The sequence below is a fragment of the Pipra filicauda genome, unplaced genomic scaffold (assembly GCF_003945595.2).
Source record: "Pipra filicauda isolate LSUMZ 115617 unplaced genomic scaffold, ASM394559v2 scaffold83_size3615187_pilon, whole genome shotgun sequence".
Classification (NCBI taxonomy): domain Eukaryota; kingdom Metazoa; phylum Chordata; class Aves; order Passeriformes; family Pipridae; genus Pipra; species Pipra filicauda.
The window spans coordinates 2,003,330-2,023,382 of NW_024105020.1; the positions used below are offsets into that span (position 1 = coordinate 2,003,330).

The 20,053-nt window shown below is 42.7% G+C and overlaps 2 protein-coding genes across 4 annotated transcripts in view; one reads left to right on the top strand and one right to left on the bottom strand.

Annotated features, from left to right (window-relative positions):
* The window catches only part of TBC1D8 (TBC1 domain family member 8), a 50,725-nt gene extending 37,994 nt beyond the window's left edge, over nucleotides 1-12,731 (top strand). For 2 of the 3 annotated variants that reach the window (XM_027718053.2, XM_027718054.2), the window contains exons 11-20: nucleotides 596-713; nucleotides 4,911-5,196; nucleotides 5,653-5,782; nucleotides 6,080-6,178; nucleotides 6,737-6,805; nucleotides 8,137-8,377; nucleotides 9,602-9,667; nucleotides 10,262-10,351; nucleotides 10,509-10,609; nucleotides 11,772-12,731. In XM_027718053.2, coding sequence (XP_027573854.1) covers nucleotides 596-713; nucleotides 4,911-5,196; nucleotides 5,653-5,782; nucleotides 6,080-6,178; nucleotides 6,737-6,805; nucleotides 8,137-8,377; nucleotides 9,602-9,667; nucleotides 10,262-10,351; nucleotides 10,509-10,609; nucleotides 11,772-12,230 — 1,659 coding nt within the window. In that variant the 3' untranslated portion in view covers nucleotides 12,231-12,731. Of the gene's footprint in view, nucleotides 1-595; nucleotides 714-4,910; nucleotides 5,197-5,652; nucleotides 5,783-6,079; nucleotides 6,179-6,736; nucleotides 6,806-8,136; nucleotides 8,404-9,601; nucleotides 9,668-10,261; nucleotides 10,352-10,508; nucleotides 10,610-11,771 lie in introns of those variants that run through there. The other variant, XM_027718056.2, reaches the window with a different exon arrangement.
* A 558-nt stretch (nucleotides 12,732-13,289) lies between these two features.
* Nucleotides 13,290-18,445, bottom strand: RPL31 (ribosomal protein L31). Its single transcript, XM_027718059.2, has 5 exons — nucleotides 18,356-18,445; nucleotides 17,590-17,706; nucleotides 15,931-16,056; nucleotides 13,897-14,009; nucleotides 13,290-13,371 (listed from the first exon to the last, which is right to left on the bottom strand). The coding sequence occupies exons 2-5, from the start codon at nucleotides 17,694-17,696 to the stop codon at nucleotides 13,340-13,342; spliced, it is 378 nt and encodes a 125-aa protein (XP_027573860.1). The 5' UTR covers nucleotides 17,697-17,706; nucleotides 18,356-18,445; the 3' UTR covers nucleotides 13,290-13,339.
* Nucleotides 18,446-20,053: the final 1,608 nt, after the last annotated feature.

The following is a 20,053-nucleotide window of genomic DNA, read 5'->3' on the forward strand; positions in this document are numbered from 1 at the left end:
CAAACTGCATTTAGAGTTACAGGAGGGAAAAAATGTTTCTGATGCTTTTGTTTGTTCAAAAGTGCATTTCTTGCACTTGGAGGCAGTACAGAGCAAATTGGCCTGCAGAGGTGAGGTTCATGTAGTACACTGGGGCAGAGGCTTCATGAACCTTTCTGCCACTGTCTTTCAAAACTGATGATAAATGGTGAAAATACTTTGTCCAGCTGGCCAGCTAAAATAACTTTAATTTCTGTGCAGCTCCCTGAATTCTCATTAACATCCGACCAGTCCTGATACAGAAAGTGGGGGGGCAAAAGCAGCCCCAAAACATCTTGCACTGTCAGTTACCTGCTTTTTATTTAGGCAAATCCTGTACTCTGCTTTTCTCCATTGTTTCCTGTTGCTCTTATGAAAAACAGTATACAAAGGCTTGAAAAACTTGTTACGCCTTTGGGTTGCAATTATGTATTTGCTGTCTATGTCTCTTTTTCTTCCTGTTTTTTTTTTTTTTTTAGTTGTTTACATCATGTTGCGCTACTTTTTTTTCTATAAAAGTTACCACAATTGAGCTTTTGTCACTAACAAATCCCTTTTTCTTCTTTGCCCTTGTAAGTCTATGAATATTTTGACCTCCGTGTTGCTGTTGTATGCCAAAGAGGAGGAAGCCTTTTGGCTGCTGGTTGCTGTGTGTGAGCGAATGCTGCCGGATTACTTCAACCACCGAGTGATAGGTGAGTTCGTGTCTGTCTTCTTGCAGACAGGGAAGGGGCAGCCACACTGCACAGGGGTGAGTAAAATGCTCAGGGTCTGCTGAGATCCAGACCCCACAGATGAGGTGGTCCATCTACTTGTGTGGTGTGCAGGGACAGCAGTTCCAGCCAGAGTTGGTTTTGGTTTGAAGGGTTTGAATTGCAAGATCTATAAATATATGCTCAACTTTACGGCTTGTCTTTTTCTTTCCTGTTGATCAGAAGGCGGTGACACTTTTGCCTGTTAGGTAAAAATAAAAAAGCTTACAGGTCTTGGTTAGAGACTTGAGCTGTTTAAGTTGAACCTAGGAAAGATCTGCTAGAGTAGGTATTTGTGATCTGAGCTGTCTGAATTGCCTGGCTGCTGGAGCAATGCAGGTTTGCACCTAAATTAGCTATTTGTAATGAGGGCTTATACAAAACCCTCTGAATGTGAGATGCATTTAGGAAGTAAGCCCTGTCACTCTGCAGAGCATGCCATGCACTGCGTGTGCTGTGTCTCCTGCTCTTTGCAGTGCAATTATTTTTAAAACTGTTGTGCAAACATCTGCCTCAAGCACAGAGAGGGGCTGAGCAGCTCCACACAGTAAGTGCAGGAATGCATACAAGAAGAGTATTTGTTCTTTGCAGTGAATTCCTCCCCTTGCAGAAATGTTTGATAGTTTTTTCCTCTTTTATGCTAACCTTAGTCGTTAGCTACACCGTCTGGTGTTACACCATTGCTGTGGCAAAGGGAGGGATCAGGGTCACTTGGGAGCAAATGGGGATAGGAGGAAATCCCTGGTGGTAGTGGTTCTGGGAGGTAGAAATGGTCTGGGCACTCTTATGATGTCTGGGGAGTGGAAGGAGATATTTGAGAGTATTTCCAGTCTTTTCCTTGAAGGATGGGATTGTCATACCTCCCTTCTGATACTGTCTTGCTGGACAGTTATTGTCTTGTCACTGAACTGGCAGGAAGTAAGTTCAAGCAGAGTTATTCCAAAGTTAGCTGGATGCTTAGGATGTTTTGTGGTGCTTTGAATGCCACTGATATTTTCAACTAGTGGACTGGGCATTGTAACTGTCCCACTTGTCAGAATTTTGGTTCTTGTCTCCCACGTGACTTTAAACTGCTATTTTGATGACTGACTTCCATGTTTGTCTGCCTCCTTCCTTGATTAAAAGAGAAACAGCTTTATCTGTCCTTGTGCATTTCTAGGTATCATCAGCGTGCCTTGAGTTACTGATAACTTTGATGCTTGCTGGGTTATTGCCCCTAAGTAGCATTCTCCACAACCAAACTAATGAGTTGTGTCACTTGGCCAGCCATATCGCTGCCTTGAGTTATGCTTAATTTGGGTTTGTATCTTGCCTGTCAGTTGCCACGGCTGCAGTGTACATTGTTTGACTGCTGAGAGTCTTAATTGTCCTGTCTCTCTGTTTTCCTGTCCTCTGTACCCCAAGGAAAGAGTGCTGTGACTCTAGAAGATATACTGCCATGGCTCACTACGGTGCAGAGCCGGGAGCTTCAGCTCGGAAGTTCCCCTGCTCCCTCTGAATGGCAGAGGTCTAGTTTTTCAGCATGGTTGCTTCACTGAGCAGTTACTTCTGCAACTTTGGTTTACCCTAGAACTTAATGTGCCCAAATCGGTGCTACTGATCTTCTCCACCCTGCCCCACCTCTGGTTCCTGTTGCCCGAGTTAGTGTTCTTGGCTTCGCATTTCAGTCGACCTTCTTTTTTGATTTGCAACCAGCCCTTGTCTAAACTTTGTATTGTTTCTTCCTGTATAGCACTTCCAAGACCCAACTTTTCCTCTGTCTGTACTGCCAACACTGTTGTCCAAATTTTGATCTCTCTGTAACTTTGATGACCTCTGACCTTGCTACCTGTCACTGTGCTTTTCCTCTTCAGTGTCAGCCAGTAATCTCTACAGTCAAAACAGCTACTGAATTAATGACCTTGGTTATAGCAGGCCTTCTCTTGGGCCTTTTCTTTATGACTTTCAAAATCTTCTATTTATTTATCTGTGTGTTTATTTATTTATAATTTTTGTTTTCAAAATTGCTTAGGCAATTCAGTCTTACTCGACCTTTTTACTTGCATAACATGACCAGCTCCCTCCTTCAGCCTTTCCATCTGTGACCACTCTGTCCTTTCACAAGCATTTTCATTTCACTGCTTGCAAATGTGAAAGGCCTGCAGGCAGGGCTCCTCCTTCAGGAATTCCCTCTCTCCTTCTCCCCTCTGCAATGCATAGAGGAAATTATAAGCAGATAGCTGCAAGATAGAAACAAGTTGTTCTTGGGTCAAGAGTGATGGCAAGGGTCATGAATATCCTATTCTCGTATTACCATGACTTTTCTATCCTCTGCATAAACCAGCAGGCCATCTTACCCTGCTTTATCTTAGTTAGGCTGTCATCATCTTGATACTGTAACTATTGAAACACTGAAAACCTTATTTCATTTCTCTGATTTGCCTTTTCAGTCCTGGAGATATCATTTAGCTTGCATCTCGGGTCATCATTTTTTAAATGGATGCCCTGGTATTTTCCCACCTCATCATGGTCTCATGCTGTAGTACATTAGAGATTCAGTTGCTCAGATTTCATGATTTCTGGGAGCCCAATGAATAGGTGGGCAGAAAAGTCCCTTTGAATACATCTACTCGACTTTCATTTGTAATGTCAACACTTTTTATAAAAAGATCTGTGAAATATCTAGGCAGCATTGCATGTTCCTTTTAAACATTCACTTTTGCCAGTGAGTCTGGAATGATCTTTTTATATGTATCTGCCTATCAGTCTCTGGCTTCCTTAAAAAACCTCTAAAACCAAGTCAATTTTTGTGTGTGTGTTAACTATGGCTATTAAATTGTTTGCATTAAGCTTATTAAAAAAACAAAACAAAACACAAAAATTGCCCTCTATTGAGTAACCCCAGTCTGTTTTCTCCTGTTTTCTTTACCCTTCTTGCTTATGACCATCTGATGTGAGAAGGCTTTCTCTTCAAAGCACCATGCTTGATGTGTTTCTCAAAAGCTCTTTGCATGCCCCTGGGCACTTACTTTTGATTTGTGGTCCTGTAATGTTTGTTCAGTCACCATTAGAAGCTCTCTGTGGCTTGATGTGAAAAGTTCTAAGACAGCAAAATGTCAGAGCTGGTTTTGTTTTCTCCATGATTTGGATGCAAAGCCAAAAGATGCTGCCGCTCTGCCACAGATTGTCCAGGTTATATTCTGCTTTTGAATAACAGAAGTTTTGAGTGCTAGGGATATATATGTCTCAGAAATTTCATAGCAATTAAAATAGTCTGCTAATATTAACAGAATATGGACTATGAGAAAGAAATGAAATAACTTGAAAGGAAAGAGAAAATACTTGAAAAGCCAACTGCATTTTGTACTCAGGAATATTTTTAACTTGTAGTGTCTTTGGTTAAAGCCCTGATGTGGCAGATCTGGTTTGTAGACACAGGCCACTTCAGTGATAAGAAACTATATTGATTCTACAATAGCTGCTGACAAGGCAGAACTGAGCTAGTAGCTAAAGCATAGCCTGGATCTGCTCTTTTGGAAAGACTGGTTGGGACAGTTAGGAAAGCTTTTATCTGGGCATTACAGAAATCCTTTGTTCTTTATATATATATAATTATGCATGTAAGTATATATTTATATCTGTGCATGTATTTATGTATAAATACTTTTTTCCTGCTTAGTGTGTGTAAGCCATATCTGGATTTCCATCTTACATTTCCTCACTTAGAATGAAAGCTTTACTGCCCACTTGCTTGAGTACATACACTGGAGAGGAATGTGTACGGTCTTATTTTCACTGCATAGATCCCAAATCGAACAGTAAAATGCTTTAAGATTGCTTTTGCTAGCACTTAATTTCTATTTGCTCTGGTAGCCAAAACCAACAGCTGCTGCTATTACTATTTCATTGCACCCTAAAGACACTTAGGAGAATCAACACACTCTTTCTGCAGAAAGTTGTACAGTAAGGATTATGGACATGAGGGTTGGGCTGAGCTCACAGCTGGAGGATGATGGGATTTTTCTTTGTACCTGCATGTGTATCTTGTCAGTTTAAATTTTAAGAAACTCTTGCAGTTGATAGTTGACAGCAATGATTACCTTCAAAGAATATTTTTTTCTTTATCAGTCCTGGCTAATACTGTTTTTTTGTGACTTGCAGGTGCTCAGGTAGACCAATCGGTGTTTGAAGAGCTTATAAAAGAGCAACTTCCGGAGCTGGCTGAACATATGAAGGATCTGACAGCCTTAGCTTCCATCTCTCTTTCCTGGTTCCTTACCCTTTTCCTTAGTATCATGCCCCTGGAAAGTGCTGTGAATGTTGTAGACTGCTTCTTCTATGATGGCATCAAAGCCATTTTCCAGCTGGGCTTGGCCATCCTGGAGGCCAACGCTGTGGATCTGTGTAACAGCAAGGACGATGGGCAGGCCTTGATGATCCTGAGCAGGTATGGGCCATGCAGGAGTGCTCCTTCCATCTAGGTAGGCACCAGCAGGACCCTCCATGTTGCCTTGCTGCTGTTGCTGCTTTTGCAGTGTCTGCCTTAAACAATGGGCTTTGTACATGGGACGAGATGTCCTGTGAAATTTCCTGGCAGCGCTGAGACATGCATTGACTGCGTCAACGTGCAATATTTACTGCTGCTCTTCGTGCCTTCCCTGGAGTGACAGGCTTCCTGCTCCAGACTTCAAGGAGACAGGAGTTTTCTTCCTTGGGCAGCATTTAGTCATTTGGCTGGCTTGCTGTTCCTCAGATGAGTAATCACAAAGCCACTTCTAAAAAGCTAAGCTTGCCCAAAACCCAATTTATTTCTAAGTCTGAGCTATAAGACTTGTTTGCTTATTTGAATTGAGAAGAGCATAGTGCAGTGTGATCTGTGTTCTTATGTATTTCTCCTCTTCAGGTTTTTAGAGCATGTCAAAAATGAGGAAAGCCCTCTACCACCTATTGGTAATCACCATGCATTCTTTAGTGATGACCAGGAAGCCTCTCCAGTGACTGAAATAGCAAACCTGATTCACGACTCCTATGAGGTAAAATACTGCTCTGTATCTACTGGTCAGTTAAGTTAGAATTTTAAAGAAGAAAAAGGTTAAATTTAACATGGATGCTCTGGAAGTTAATACACGTTTACAGATTCCTTAGCTAAAGTGCTCAAATGCACAAGACTAGGTGTATTATGAATACCTACACTGAGAGATCAGTTAGAGACTGGGTATGCTTTTTCTTCAAGGTCCTGCTGTACTTTAAAAGTTTTATTTCCAGTAAATGAGAAATACAAATATCACAAAATACTACACAAATAATAAACATTTTTTCCTCTTTTGTAGAAATTTGGAGACCACTCTGTGGCACAGATAGAGCACATGCGCTACAAACACCGAATCCGTGTCCTGCAGAGCCACGAAGATACAACCAAGCAAAATGTGGTAAGTAGGGTATTACTTTGACCGAGGTAGCTTAACATTGCCTCTCTGGGGGCACACCGGTTTAGTTTTTAAAAAGGTGCCATCAGGCCTTGAAACAAGGGAGAATCATTACTGTTTCTGGAAAAAGTTTTTTCCTAGGATGCTGAGGATTTTTCTTTTGCAGCCGTGTGCATTATTTTCTAGGGTGGCTTTACAGTTAAGAACAACTGCAGGGCCAACCAGCCCAGTGCCTTGTCTCTGACCATGGCTGGCCCCGGGCAGATGCCTGGGGAAGAGTGTAAGAAGAGACAGAGCACGATGCGATGCTTCCCTGGCCTCCTGTGACCTGTAGCTTAGGGACTTCCTGTCTTTGTTTGTAATAGCCCTTGAGGGATTTCTCTTTCAATGGACCTGTCCAACTGGCGAACCTAAAGAAGGGGGAAACATTGCAAAGATTTTTCAATACTGTGGTTTCAGCTGTAGCATGTCAGTACAGTCCCTGCAGGGCTCGTGGGCCTGCCCCTGTCAGCGATGAAGGCAGTAGAGACTGTCACTAACATGATTTTCTTTCTTTTTAAGCTCAGAGTTGTCATCCCAGATGTTTCAATTCTTCCTGAAGATTTAGAGGAATTGTATGACTTGTTCAAGGTCAGTCTCCCTTAAAAGCGGGCAGTGCACTATTTGAGGCTTCTTTGGGTGTAACTTCCAGCTGTTACTTTGCATTGCTGCCCTGGACCTCATGTCCTGTGCCTGGGCGGTGCTGTTTGGATGGGATCATGCCATTTTGTGCTTTCCGTGGTTGCGCAGTTGTTAAAGAGGAGTAGTAAGTAATGCACAGATCCTTCAGAGGAGGACTGCTCCAGAGTTTCCTTTATAACTTGCTGCTTGGAAGTGGTCCCTGACAAGTGAGGTTCTGGTAACTTTCACATGCAGAATAAATTAAATAATATGTAGCTCTGCTCACTGTGATCTTGGCAGTGCTTTTGAGTCCTGCTTTCTTAATGCTGTTTAAAGGCAGACTATTTTCCATAAGGGAAAGAAAACTCCACAAACATGTGTCCTTGCTATTTGTTCCTAATTTCTAACAGTTTTATTTTTTTATTTTTTTTTTAAACTGAAAGGAGTTTCTACTTCGGTTCCTTTCTGTCAAGCTGATATTTGACAAAACTTGGTAGTAAAGTTATTTGGAGACAGGGACATCTAAGCTTAGATAACTGTACTTGATTTAGAGGCCCAAGCTTGTAATCAGTGTCCTTAATGGGCTATTTCTTTTGTGTATTGTCCACAGCCATAAATACTGAGAATATGACTGTGGTATGTTGTTAGTTTTACACAGTTTTGTCACTAAGAGCAGCTCCTCCTTCCATTAGTGGTTGTAAGATGATGCTGCTGGAGCTTGTTTTTCAGTGCTTCGCCCCTGCTGCTCACTGCGCAGGTTTTGAGCTTTAACTGGCTCACACTCCTCTTATTTAATTTCTTGGTGGCAGTTCCTTTTTCTTTATTTTCCTTGCTTCCCTGAGGACAGCTTGCTTCGTTAGGACTCTTTGTTTTGCCTCTCCCTAAGGGAAGACTAATAGGTACAGTATCCAAATGGAGATGTCTGAGAGAGAATAAATGAGCAGGTCAAGCCTGTATAATGCTTACTCTGTGTTTTTTGTGACCCTCTGTACCTTTGGCTGGTTAGGAACATCCTGGGCCAGATGTGGCTAATAGAGTTTCAGTAGCCCACAGTGAATTTATTCCAAGAATTTGCACGGTCTCCCTTCAAATGTATTAATTATCCATTACAAATTGTGAGAGCGGTTGGCTGCTCTGATTGAAGATTTGCTTTTTCACGCAGAAATGGTCAGTGTGACACCTCACGCAAAGAGAATTTCGAGCATTTTACAGCAGTCTGATGTGAATGCCTTTTACTGCTGGTGGTGCTCTCTGACACTGTGCAGTGCAATAACCCCTCTCCCGCCTCCGCTTTCTCCTAGAGGGAACATTTGATAAGGTGTTACTGGGAAATGACGAGCCCGGTGGCAGAGCGGCACGACCCCAGCCGGCCGTACGCTGAGCAGTACCGCATCGATGCCCAGCAGTTCACCAACCTGTACAGGCTGGTGTCGCCCTGGACCTGCGGGGAGCACACTGATATCCTCGCCCAAAGGACCTTCCGGCTCCTGGATGAGAACATGGACCGGCTCATCGAATTTAAGGGGCTCGCCAGCTGCTTAGGTATCAGCTCACCTGCAGGGTGGAAGGTGGGCAGAGAAGGGGATGGCATGTGTGAGAGATGTGAATGTTAAAATGCCGTATGACTGGCAGGGGAGGACGTTTTTTTAGGGCTTGTCATTATCCTAATCAGTGACCTTTACTGATTTTTTGTGTTCCAATCACCCAAAGTCAATTTGATTTAAAAGACAGCCTAAGGAGATGACTGAATCTTGTATTAAAAAATTGATATCTTAGACAATAGTAATTTTGTTTAAAATCTTGTATGAATTAAAATTGTACTTGGGTCTGTATGGAATGCTAGGAAATCCTCTCTACTCGATGGCTGCTGTCAGTATATCTTTGAAATCTCAGTATATCTCTTTGTAACCACTTGTTAAAGACTTAAACACTGCTGCTTGCCTTACATGTTGACTTCAAGCAGAACAAAAAAAATCTGGCCAGCAGGGACTGAGGGCTGTGCTTGGGTTGGTCTTGAGGCCACCAGCTGTCCTAATGAGATGAAGCTGCCTGTCCCAAAATCTGGCTGAAGAGAAAGTGCCATATCTCAACTGTTGCCTGATCTCAAGCGGGAAAAACTGAATCAACATTCAGAGCTTCAGTAAAAATCCATAAATTTTTGTTCTTGCCACTTAAGATTTTTAGAATTTTTTTATGTGAACCTTAAGGCATTCTGTATTATATTGTTATTTGATTCTTAGATGGATATAACTTTAAATTAAAAAAGTTCTTCACAGTATTTCAGTGCATTTGAAAGTTTAGAATCTTATTTTTAGTGGTCATTGAAAGTGTGAATTATATTACACGTTAAATAGGTATCTCCTTTGGGCTTACTCTATAGAACAGCAGTAAGAACTGAAGGGGAGAAATACTAAGAATATCGTGTCCCCAGAGTTTTCTGTCTCTCCCCCCTCACATTCCTGTTAATCTGTGGCAGCAAACAGCCTTTGCTAGATTCCCTGCCATCCTCCATGATATTTTTAAACAATGCTGAAGCTCCATAGGCTTAGGTACTCCCAATCTACTTTACAAGAACAAAGACCAAACAGATGGCTGTCACCTGCTGTTCCTCATTGACAGGCACAACTTAAAGTAATACACTGGCCATATGTTTATTGTCCATGTAAACAATTATCCTCTGTGCACAGAGAGAAGCCTGATTTATTTTAAACTGTGGAAGTGTTGTGCTTTGGTTCACTTCCTTCTTGTTCTTTTTTTGCCTTGCAGATATTATGTATAATGGAGAAATGAATGAAAAGATAAAGTTACTATATAAGCTGCATATCCCACCAGGTAAGAAATCTGAAAGAGAATGAATACCTCTGTTTCCAAAAAAAAATCTCTTGCTTTTGGGAAAAAGCTGCTTAATAAAAATCTTAATCTTGCTTCCTTCCAACTGGGAGCGTATAGGATGTACATTTGTAGTTACGCTCACCACATTTTACAAATTACTCCAGTCAAACCTTTTTTGGATGAAATTTATAGATTACAATGTCAAAGCTCACACATCTGCTGCATTCAGAGATCTTTTGCAACCAATTACATGGTTACTTCCAGACAAAATATGAACTGAAATAACATTTTTGAATGGCTTGTACGCCATGTACAGTAGAGATCTCCTTATCATATCTTGATCCAGTTTTGATCAGGTGACAAAATTCTGTGGTAGTTCCTCTGTTCAGAGATTTTAATTAAATGTGCCATTCTTGGCAAACTTCCAGCTGCGGAATAAGTCTTACTTACAGTAACATAATTTTAAATACTTAAAAGTATTAAAAAACTTATTTGCCCCATTATTTTGCTTTCTTCAAATATCTAAGTTCTAGAAACATAAATAACCATTATGCAGAATTCGAAGGATTACATTTGTCACTTTTTTTTGGATAGCTCTCACAGAAAATGAGCGAGACAGCCAGTCACCATTAAAGAATCCTTTGCTGTCAACATCAAGACCACTAGTGATTGGAAAATCAAATGGTATGTCCAAAATGGTTCTCTAATGCGTGTGCATATGAGATAACCCACTTGTGATCCCTACCATGTTACCTCTGCTCTCTGGGGTTTATTTTGAAATGTAAACTTACTCCAGTGACTTGAAAATTAATTCTCCTTTTTATGTCTGCTCCAAAAAAAGGTGATGCAGTAGATTACCAAAAGCAATTGAAGCAGATGCTGAAGGATCTAGCCAAAGAAAAAGATACTAAAACTGAAAAAGAATTGCCAAAAATGAGCCAGGTATGTACCTTAGAGATTGTAATCTGTTTTTAAGTGTAAGTGTACTTAAAATGCAACGACTGAATACAACAGTTTGCCTCTTTCTGAGAAAGTGTGACTTCAGCCTGTACTTAGATTCAGTCCTTCATGCATCAAGGACTGGGGTCCTCTGATCCATGGAGCATGTGTTTAAAAACTCTCAGCTACCTTTTTAGCAGTTCCCTCTACTCAGACTGTCTGGTGAATAGAATTTCAGATTTACACTCACCTGCAGCAGAACAGGCAAGCAAACAGGCTTATGCAGGCAGGATAAAGCCCTCCTCCTAAGCCCAAGAATTCCCGGGAACGCATATCGCTGTTCTGTCTTCCCATACCTCCTCTGCACCAAACCAGTGACTTCTTAGTCCACCACCAACTGGGACTTGCCCTGTCATAGCCAAACACTGACTAAAACTGCATGAAGTAAAACAGCTGAAGGCTGTTGTCATCTTACTATCTCCTCCCTAATGCCAGTAGCTTTTTATTATGTTGCTGGCATAAGGAAATCTACTGGAGGGAAAAGGGTCCCATATTAGTCAAACAAACTGGTGTTGGTACATAAAGTTTTAAATGGGTGGCATGTATCTCACCTGTCAGCTCAGCAGGGACACATGAGCTCTCCTAAAGGCATCACACTGAGGATATGGAAACATCCTCTCTAGTCTGATAATCACCTGTGATGGGTGAGTGAGGGAGGGAAAGAGGCTGGGAAGATGTCTGAATTTTGCTGGCAGAAGAAAAAGATCTGGGGAAAGATGGGAGAGAAACAGAAGGGAGGTGGCTTGCAGGCCTGTGGATGACTGGTTATAACTCACTCTGTGTAACAGCCACCAGTAAGGGACTATCCCTTGCCTTATATCTCACTTGCCCTCTGGCCACCTGGCGGGTCCAGATCTTCATCAAAGCATCAAAATACTTCACTGCTCTGTACCCTCTTTGATTTCAGCACAAGGATTCCTAGCACCAGTGGGGGTTGAAATCCCTTCACTAGCATTTTTTAAAAGCAGGCAGAAGCTATAAATGAGCATATAAATGTACACAGCATTCTGCCTGCCTTTGCAGTACCGTGCCCTCCCCTGACTCCTGCACTGATCCCATAACATGGCTGTTCAGTGCTTTGATGTTGGTTTTTCATCCTTTACAGAGAGAGTTTATTCAGTTCTGCAAGACGTTGTACAGCATGTTTCATGAAGATCCAGAGGAGAATGATTTGTATCAAGCCATTGCCACTGTGACCACACTGTTACTTCAGATTGGAGAAGTAGGACAAAGAAGCATCAGCCTGGGGAGTGGATCAGATGAGTTCACTGAGGACTTACAGCCCGAGGCCTCTGCTTCAGACCAGGATGCTGTTTTTACTGACACTGTGAAGACCCCTCACAAAGACTCTCAACCTTCTCCTGTGACTGAAGGGGACTGGACTGTCTCTTTTGAACATATTTTAGCATCCCTCCTGACTGAACAATCATTAGTTAACTTCTTTGAAAAACCCTTAGAACTGAAACCAAAACTTGAGAATGCAAAGCTAAATCAATATAGTCTCAAAACAAATGGAGTGAGCTGCTCACCACGGAATGAACATACAAAACCAAACACGCAGTAGCAGCAAACATGTAAAAATTGAAATGCACTGAAATTATGCCAAAGCACATACTGTAAAAGGCTTTCAGTTAGCAGTGGACTTCTGATAATTTGTTGGTCTGTGGTTTTCAGTTTAAGAGCTTTAAAAGCTAAAGGGTGCGTAGGTTTGTTTTGTGCCATTGATTTATTATGTTCTTGTTTTGAATGTAAAAGGAAACATCTGTCTACAGTGTGAAGACACTGAAGCCCTCTTCCGTGCTGGGAGACCAGAGGCTGGCTCCAGTTGTCCTTTTTTTTTTTTTTTTTTTAAACAGGGGAAAACACTTCTCATCTGCTGTCTGCAGTTTGGGTTGCCTTTTTTTGCACTAATACTGAAACCTGTTTCAATGCTGGTAATTGAAACTATTTTAATATATTTGATTGTATTCCAATTTGTATGTCTTGCTCAAATGATAAATGTACATGGACTGTGCTTCTGATGTTTGTCTGTAAAAACATGCACTTTTCAATAAACCCTTTTTGTACAAGACTGGCATTGACAGTATTTACTGATTTATGGAAGGTAAGTACTTTTAATCCTTACTTCATTACACAGATTCCCTGAGCTAGCATGATCACAGTTACTTCACTAGTCAGAAAGCTGTTTCCATGTAGCATACAGAGCTGCTTTGGGAGAAGCCTACTGAGTCTGCCTACGAGGCCAGCAGGGGACTAAATACAGGGAATTTATGTCATCCACAAGAGATTACATGTATGAAATATATGAGACATCAGTTTTGGTTGGGTTTTCCTTGTTTTCGGTTTTTTAAACAAACTTGGCCTTAACTTAAAATACCTGTGTAGTGTCTCTTTACTGCCCCAGGAACAGAACAAAAGCACTAGGACTTTGCCATCCACAAAGAACATTCACATCTTCTCCTTATTCCATTCACATGTAACAGAAGTCTACAGTATCTTTAATTAAGCAAATTACACCATTATGTACAAGTCTAAAGAAAACAAGATACTTTAATATGTTGGTACCTGTTCAACTCAATGTTTCACAGCTGACAGCTTGAAGAGACTGGACAATAAAAACAACAACTTAGGGATAAACTTTCTTTTTATCCTTTTATTGTAATACAAATCTGATTAATTTTCATCCACATTGACTGTCTGTAGACCTGCAAAACAAGAAATTGTATCACCACATGTTACTAAGACAGTTCCCTTAAAGTATATGGAAGTCTTCACGAGAAAATGTGAAGCTGTTTCAAAGCTAGTTAGTTGATCTACTTCTGGAAGAGCAAACTATATAGGCAAGTACGATACAACATGAAGTTGGTTTTTTTATATGCAGAATTGATTTTTCTCAGATGACAAGCAGAAAGGGCTCAACCTGCCTGAGCTTTTGACATCAGAGGATGGGCTTTATATGGGAAAACAAACCTTAAAACTACCCTAACAACTCTGGCCAGTGTTTCTTGATCTCTCAAAATTTACATGACTATTTCACAAAATTCTGTATTCATTTTAATGCAGATCAGGCAAGCTAGCAGCCCTGGTTTCTACAGCAGACATAGTTTAAGCAAGCATTTTGGCCCTTCAGCATGCTTTTCATCTGAATTTTGTACTGCAGGAGGAGCTGTCCTGCTTTGCTACTTGTGCAGAGAAACATGGCATGAGAGGTGGCATGCAACCTTCCTCACCTTTGAATGTTGTCACTGGTACATAGGTGACCAGTGTGTACAGTTTGTTTGGTGAATCTTCATCCTCATTGCGCTTTCTGGACAAACGTACACGGATACGGTAAGGAACGTTCCTAAAATGAAGATGGCAGATTAATTTTTAGTAAACTATGTACTGAAACCTGTGAATTCATTGAAAAGTTCTTTTTTCCATAATTACTCCCCCCCCAAATTCTTAAGGTCTGCCTATTTGTGCAAAGACATGATGAGTCAATTCTCTTTCTATCTCACCCTCATAGTAAGAGAAAAATCCTGTACCTTTAAGAGATTGTACCGTTTGCCTTAAAAGAGATTTTTAGGGTTTTTTTTGTTTAGTTTTAATAAAGGGAGGAGGTAGGATTGAAGCGAGCCTTGAATAAGATGAATCCATAATCCAGTAGGTGCATTAAGTCAGAAGTGCATCATCTGTCCACTACCGATCCAGGAAATTGTCACTTCATCATCAGCTGCGAAGGTGATCATGAAGTGAACACGATCATCATGAATGTGAACATGAACGCCCATGAACATGATCAGCAAGCAGCTGTTACTAACAAGCATTTCTTACCACAATAGAAAATGGTGAGGAAAAACCCACCAATCTGCTGTGAAAGCCCAAGGCCCCTGTCCAGAGTTAAAGTACTGCCCAATCTGTATGCCAGAAGTCACGTGGAAATTCTAGTGAGCGTCTAACCTGAACGAAGATCTTACTTAGAGGCACACAACTGATCAACATTGCTTCCTCACTAAGCCCCTGAAATCAAAACTAAATTACACAGATGATTTTGTTTGTAACAAGGAAGTCACAGTGTAGCAGTACACAGTAATCAAGACACAGGAACTTGCTTTGCTTTACTCCCTTCCTGACACAAGTCAAAAGCATTTTCATACTTTATGTAAGTCACTCACTATCATAGGAGCTGACATGGGTGATTTTAGCCACTCCTGATCCTTCCAGAGCATGATATCTTACTTTGCATACATTATGTATTCTAATCAGTAAAAACTGCAAGCTCAAACTGGAAAGACAGATATGGTGACTTCTTGCTCCACAGGCCACACTGCTACCAGTTAATATAAGGAAGTCTTGGTTAGTAGCCTCACTACAAACCTCTGAAGTTATGCTGTGTCCTGCTTCCACTGCTACTTCTTCATTGGTATGAACTGTAAAGTTTAACAGGAAAGACAGAAAACCCCTGTCCACAAGACCCAATAACTTAGTCCCACGCTGTTTTTGAAGGAAGGTTTGGTCACACAATACCAGGTAAACCACTGTAAATATGACTCAGGAATCCAACTCCCAAAAGACATGGTTTAAAACTCTGTGTATCCAGTGCATCACTCAAAACATCAATCCCAATTAACCTTTTATTATGGTTTAAGAAGTTCCACTCCTCACAGCAGTTCTTTCGGACCATCTTTACACGTGTCAAATGCCAAATCAGCTGCCTCTGTAGCAGTGATTTAATGGAAGCTGGAGTTTTTGACCCTCAAACTACTTATCATTTGTCCTTTGAAGAAAAGATTAATGGCCCTATCTAAAACACACCTACTTACCACGTCGCATAGCACTTATCATTTCAGCAGGCTTTAAAATCTAATCCTGTTCAGACACACTACACAAATCCCAGGCACCTATCTTGGGACCAAAGGTATCACTAAAAGGCCATAAAAAGTGTCTGCTGTGATAGGGGTCAGGGTACTTCAGTATTACAATACCCCAATCCTTTCTCTTCCCCCACCCTCCACCCCTAAACCCACATTCCTTCTTTTCTTCACTTTATTCTTATTAGAAGTAGAAGGAAGCTCTTTCAGTCCCAGAGTTTGCCAAAGCTTTGCTACATATATGCTGGGAGAACTGACCAGAATACAGAGCTGACAGAAAGATTAGCTTGGTATGTATGCTGTAAGAAAAAACACATCTGCAAAGAAAATGCAAACACTGCAAGAAGCATACAAATGTTTCTACCCCTCCAAGTCCTTCCATACCCAGTAAGGAAAGCTGCAGAAACCCACCTTATTCCTTTAGCCCAGACTGCTTTGTTCAGTCTGGTGTCAATGCGAACGTCGGGAGTACCCATCTCTTTCATCGCAAACTTACGGATTTCCTTGAGAGCGCGTGGTGCCCGTTTCTTGAAGCCCCTAGGACAAACACAAGAGCCATTTCTTTAACTTCAGGACACTGTCAGCATTCAATGTTGCATGTTGCAGCATTTGCTGGTGTTCTCTAAACATACAACCTAAAGAATTGTGTTCAACAGCAGACAAACAGCTGCATCACAGCATGACTACACTTTTACCCTGGTAGGCAGCTACTAACCTTGTGCCTAACAGAAACCTCGTATACTTAGGGAGAATAATTTCAGTAAAACTATGCAACCCCAAGATCTCCTGAATCTTAAGCCTTCAGTTTTAATGTCAGTGTGCTGGAAGATCACAACATTACTGGAGAGATCAGAGGTTTCAGACACTGAATAGAAGGCCTATGAGAAAAGCAGTGCAACAACAGTAATACAAACTTGACAGAACTGTAACAGTATTAAAATAAACTGCAGAAGAATAAAACTGACATTATTCTGAATAACAGCTTCTCCTACAAAGTACTTACTTTCTCTCATGCTAGCAGGATGGCACCAGTACCACCATCAGAACTGGTTTTTTTTTACCAGTATAGCTTGTCTCATGCCCATTATGGATAGATCCTGCAGGACTGGGCATTCACAACAGAAGTTAGAGCTGCACTGTGAGTGTTTTGCCATATATGTTATACTCACACTGTGACATGAAGCTGTATCAGTAGTGCCTGAGGTCCCACAGTGGGTTATATTTAGTATTATTTGCACATCGCTGTTGATATTTAGTGTTAGAAATGGGAAGTGGGTGCATGATTACAAGTGAGACAAGCATTAAACAAAAAGCATTGCAGCCCTAGCACACACCATGCACAAAAAGTGGATAACACAAAAAGAAAAGTGGATAGCAGGATCATCTGCCTTAAAACAGACTGAACTGCCAATCAACAGGCAAGGCCAGAACATCTTACCGCCAATTAAAAAATACCACTGCCTCCCCTTCTCACCCATGGTTTTACAATATTTCACTGCCTCATTTCTCTCCAAGTTAACTTCAGCCATTTCCCCAATCATTTTGATTCAGCTTGTGTCTTCCACATGACTGCAGCCATACACAGAATGTAAGGGTGATGCAGTTTCCTCTCAAATACTTCACTACTACACGGTTTTATGAGGTTCAACATTTTATCAGGTAAAATTCCATCTACGTACAACAAATATCCTTTTAACTCAAATCATACCCGAATTTACACCTCACATGACTTCACGACAAGCACAAAGCCAATCATTTGACTACAGCACTATATAATTTCTAAAACTTAATCAGTGGGCTAAACTTTAAACATTTGCCTGGGAAAGAATGACAACCTGTGCACAGAAGTAAATAGATCTAACTTCAAATTCAAGTCCTGGAACACTCACCAGCAAAGAAAGCCACATACAAAGTGTGGCGCTGCACAGGTACAGAGCTACTTCCTCGGGACACAACCGAGGCACAAGAGACCGCAAACAACATGCAATAAGGACAGTCCTCCTTTGCCCTTTAAAACCTATCGAAGCCGCATCCAAATGCCACTTAACATAAGGGATAACAACAACTTACACGCCATGGATCCGCTTGTGAATGTTGATGGTGTATTCCCTCGTTACCACCTCGTTGATGGCAGAGCGCCCCTTCTTCTTCTCGCCGCCTTTCTTTGCAGGAGCCATCTGAGCAACGCTGAAAAACATCCGTACACGCGTCAAACCAACTTCCCTCGGGACTTTTCCCGTCCCCTTCCCTCCCGTCCTCCCCAGACCCTTACGAACCACACAACTCCCACATTCGGAACTGTAAACCTAAACCTAATTAACCCCCGGGTCGCACCAGTCGCAGGCTACACGCAGCAGCTTTCCAGTATCACAAGTGTTTTACTTCTATCTGCCTGAGAGGCGCAGGAAGCACACCCGATACTATGACCACCTCACATGAAGAGCGGGCTCCCGGCCAGCCCCAAGCGCTCCTACGATGGCCCCATCCTGATTCTGTGTGTCCAAAGCCCTCTTTCCTCAAGGAGACCCGGCAGGGCAGCTCAGCCCGGCCCGGAATGAACATGACGATGCCTAAGCGGTTCCTTCCAGGGACTGACAGCACGGGCCGTATCCACCTCCCATCTGTCCCGCAGGCCTCCCCGGGCCTGAGAGACGGGGGGGGAGGGTAGGAGATGGGCCCCATTCCCGTCGAACGGGGGCCCGCCGGGAGCTCCCAGCCAGTGCCCCTCGCACCGGACCGCCCCCCGCGCCGAGCCGGGTCAGGGACCCCCCGCGCCGCGGGGTCTGCGGGGAGGATGGAGGCGGATTCGGCGGGACGGAGCCCCACCAGCACTCACCCTGCCCGGGCACAGGCCGGAAAGGAGCGCGCGAGGCACTCCGGGAAACAGGAGCCCTTCCGGGACGAGGGTGGAACAAACTGCGCCGGCGCCGGGAGCGGCTCGGCGGGGCGGGGCTGGCCTGAGGGGGCGGGGGCTGCGTGTGCCGGTGCTGGGGGGGTTCGGTGGGGCCGTCTGTCCGTGTGTGTCTGTGTGTGTCCGTACCGGGGATGTTCAGTCTGTGTGCCGGTAACGGCGGTGTTTGGTGCCCGCGCCCTCTTTAGCCTCTCTCATGTGAGTTGTGTGGTGGGCTCAGCTTGGCGCAGTTGTGCTTCTAGCAAACGTTTTTCCCCTTTCAGATCTGTAGCTCCTGTTCCCGAGACAGAAGCGAAGCATCTCGGCATGGAGCAGTGGCCTGCTGTAAGCACCCCGCTTGGCCACCTGCCCGGAAAACCGGCCCAAACTGAGGGATTATATTGGAACAAGCTGGATCTCGGCTATAATGAACTAAAACAACAGCCCAGCTCTGTGAAGAGAACTAGCATTGCTTTGTGTGTGCAACAGGGAACAAGTACAGTAATCCCAAACCAGAATGTGTGTGTACAGGGAAGAAATGAGACAGATCATGAAAAACTGGGTCTTGACATAAATCTGCTCTTGCAACCACTTTGTATCCTTCCAAACAGTGTAATAAGCCAACTTAAAAGAAGGCAACCCAACAGTATTTGCAGCTTCTCTCTGTTAACAGCTTACAGTGCTGCTAGTTTTAGAAAAGATAAGTGCTTCAAGGCTGAGCATGGTTTGGACATACCACTGGCAGTTGGGAGAGAGAGATGTGGGTGTATTATCTCTGAGAGTAAAACAAAGGAATGTTCCCTTTCTGGGACTTCTGTCACTGGTTGAGATCCATCAACTGCTGCTTCCACGTTTTTCTTACGAGGTACATGTTCCTTTGTTACCTCTTCCTGCCTGAACTTACAGATTTCTCCTCCCCTTTCCCAGGATAAGGCCTTACAGGAGCGGCTGGAATTTATAAAGTTAGCCTCCAACTTAGCCAACTGGGCTTCACTTAGGTTTGTCTATAGTTTATGGAAAGAGGGAGGTTCCTTCAGACATTAAGTGAAACCTCTGGATTTAGCTTTCTAATCTTCATCTGGTGGGGTCACTCTTGCTTCACTGAACACAAGAATTTAAAGAGATGAGTCGGCTAACTCACACAGGTACCTAAAGATGGCAGTAAAAACACTTTCTTACAGACCAGATCTATTAGCTAAACACTTCCTAGAGACTAGACTTGATTCCCTTATCTTCTTTCAATGAAATAAACCTGCGGAGTTGTATGGACTGAAATACATATGCACTGATCAGTGCTACCACCCAGTTTTCTGTCAAAGCAACAAGGTCATTTTGCCAGTGGGTTTTCTTCAGGAGATTTTTAACTTTTTCAGAACTCAGGGCAAATGAACATTTTCATTTCTTGAAAAGTTTTCTTTCACTATTTCCAGTTGCCAGTCCGATTACCTCCATTGTTCCTCTATGGCACAGAAACCAGAACACGCTGGTCTCTGGTGATGTGATCGCTGGTACTGAAGGGTGGGAAGGGCATGACTGCACTTTCTTGAAGCTAATGCTGGCTCCAGTGGCTGCAAGCTGCCCTGAGGGCCATCCCCTTTCAGTCCTGCTGTGGCAAATGAAGACATTACTATGCTCAGTTATCCA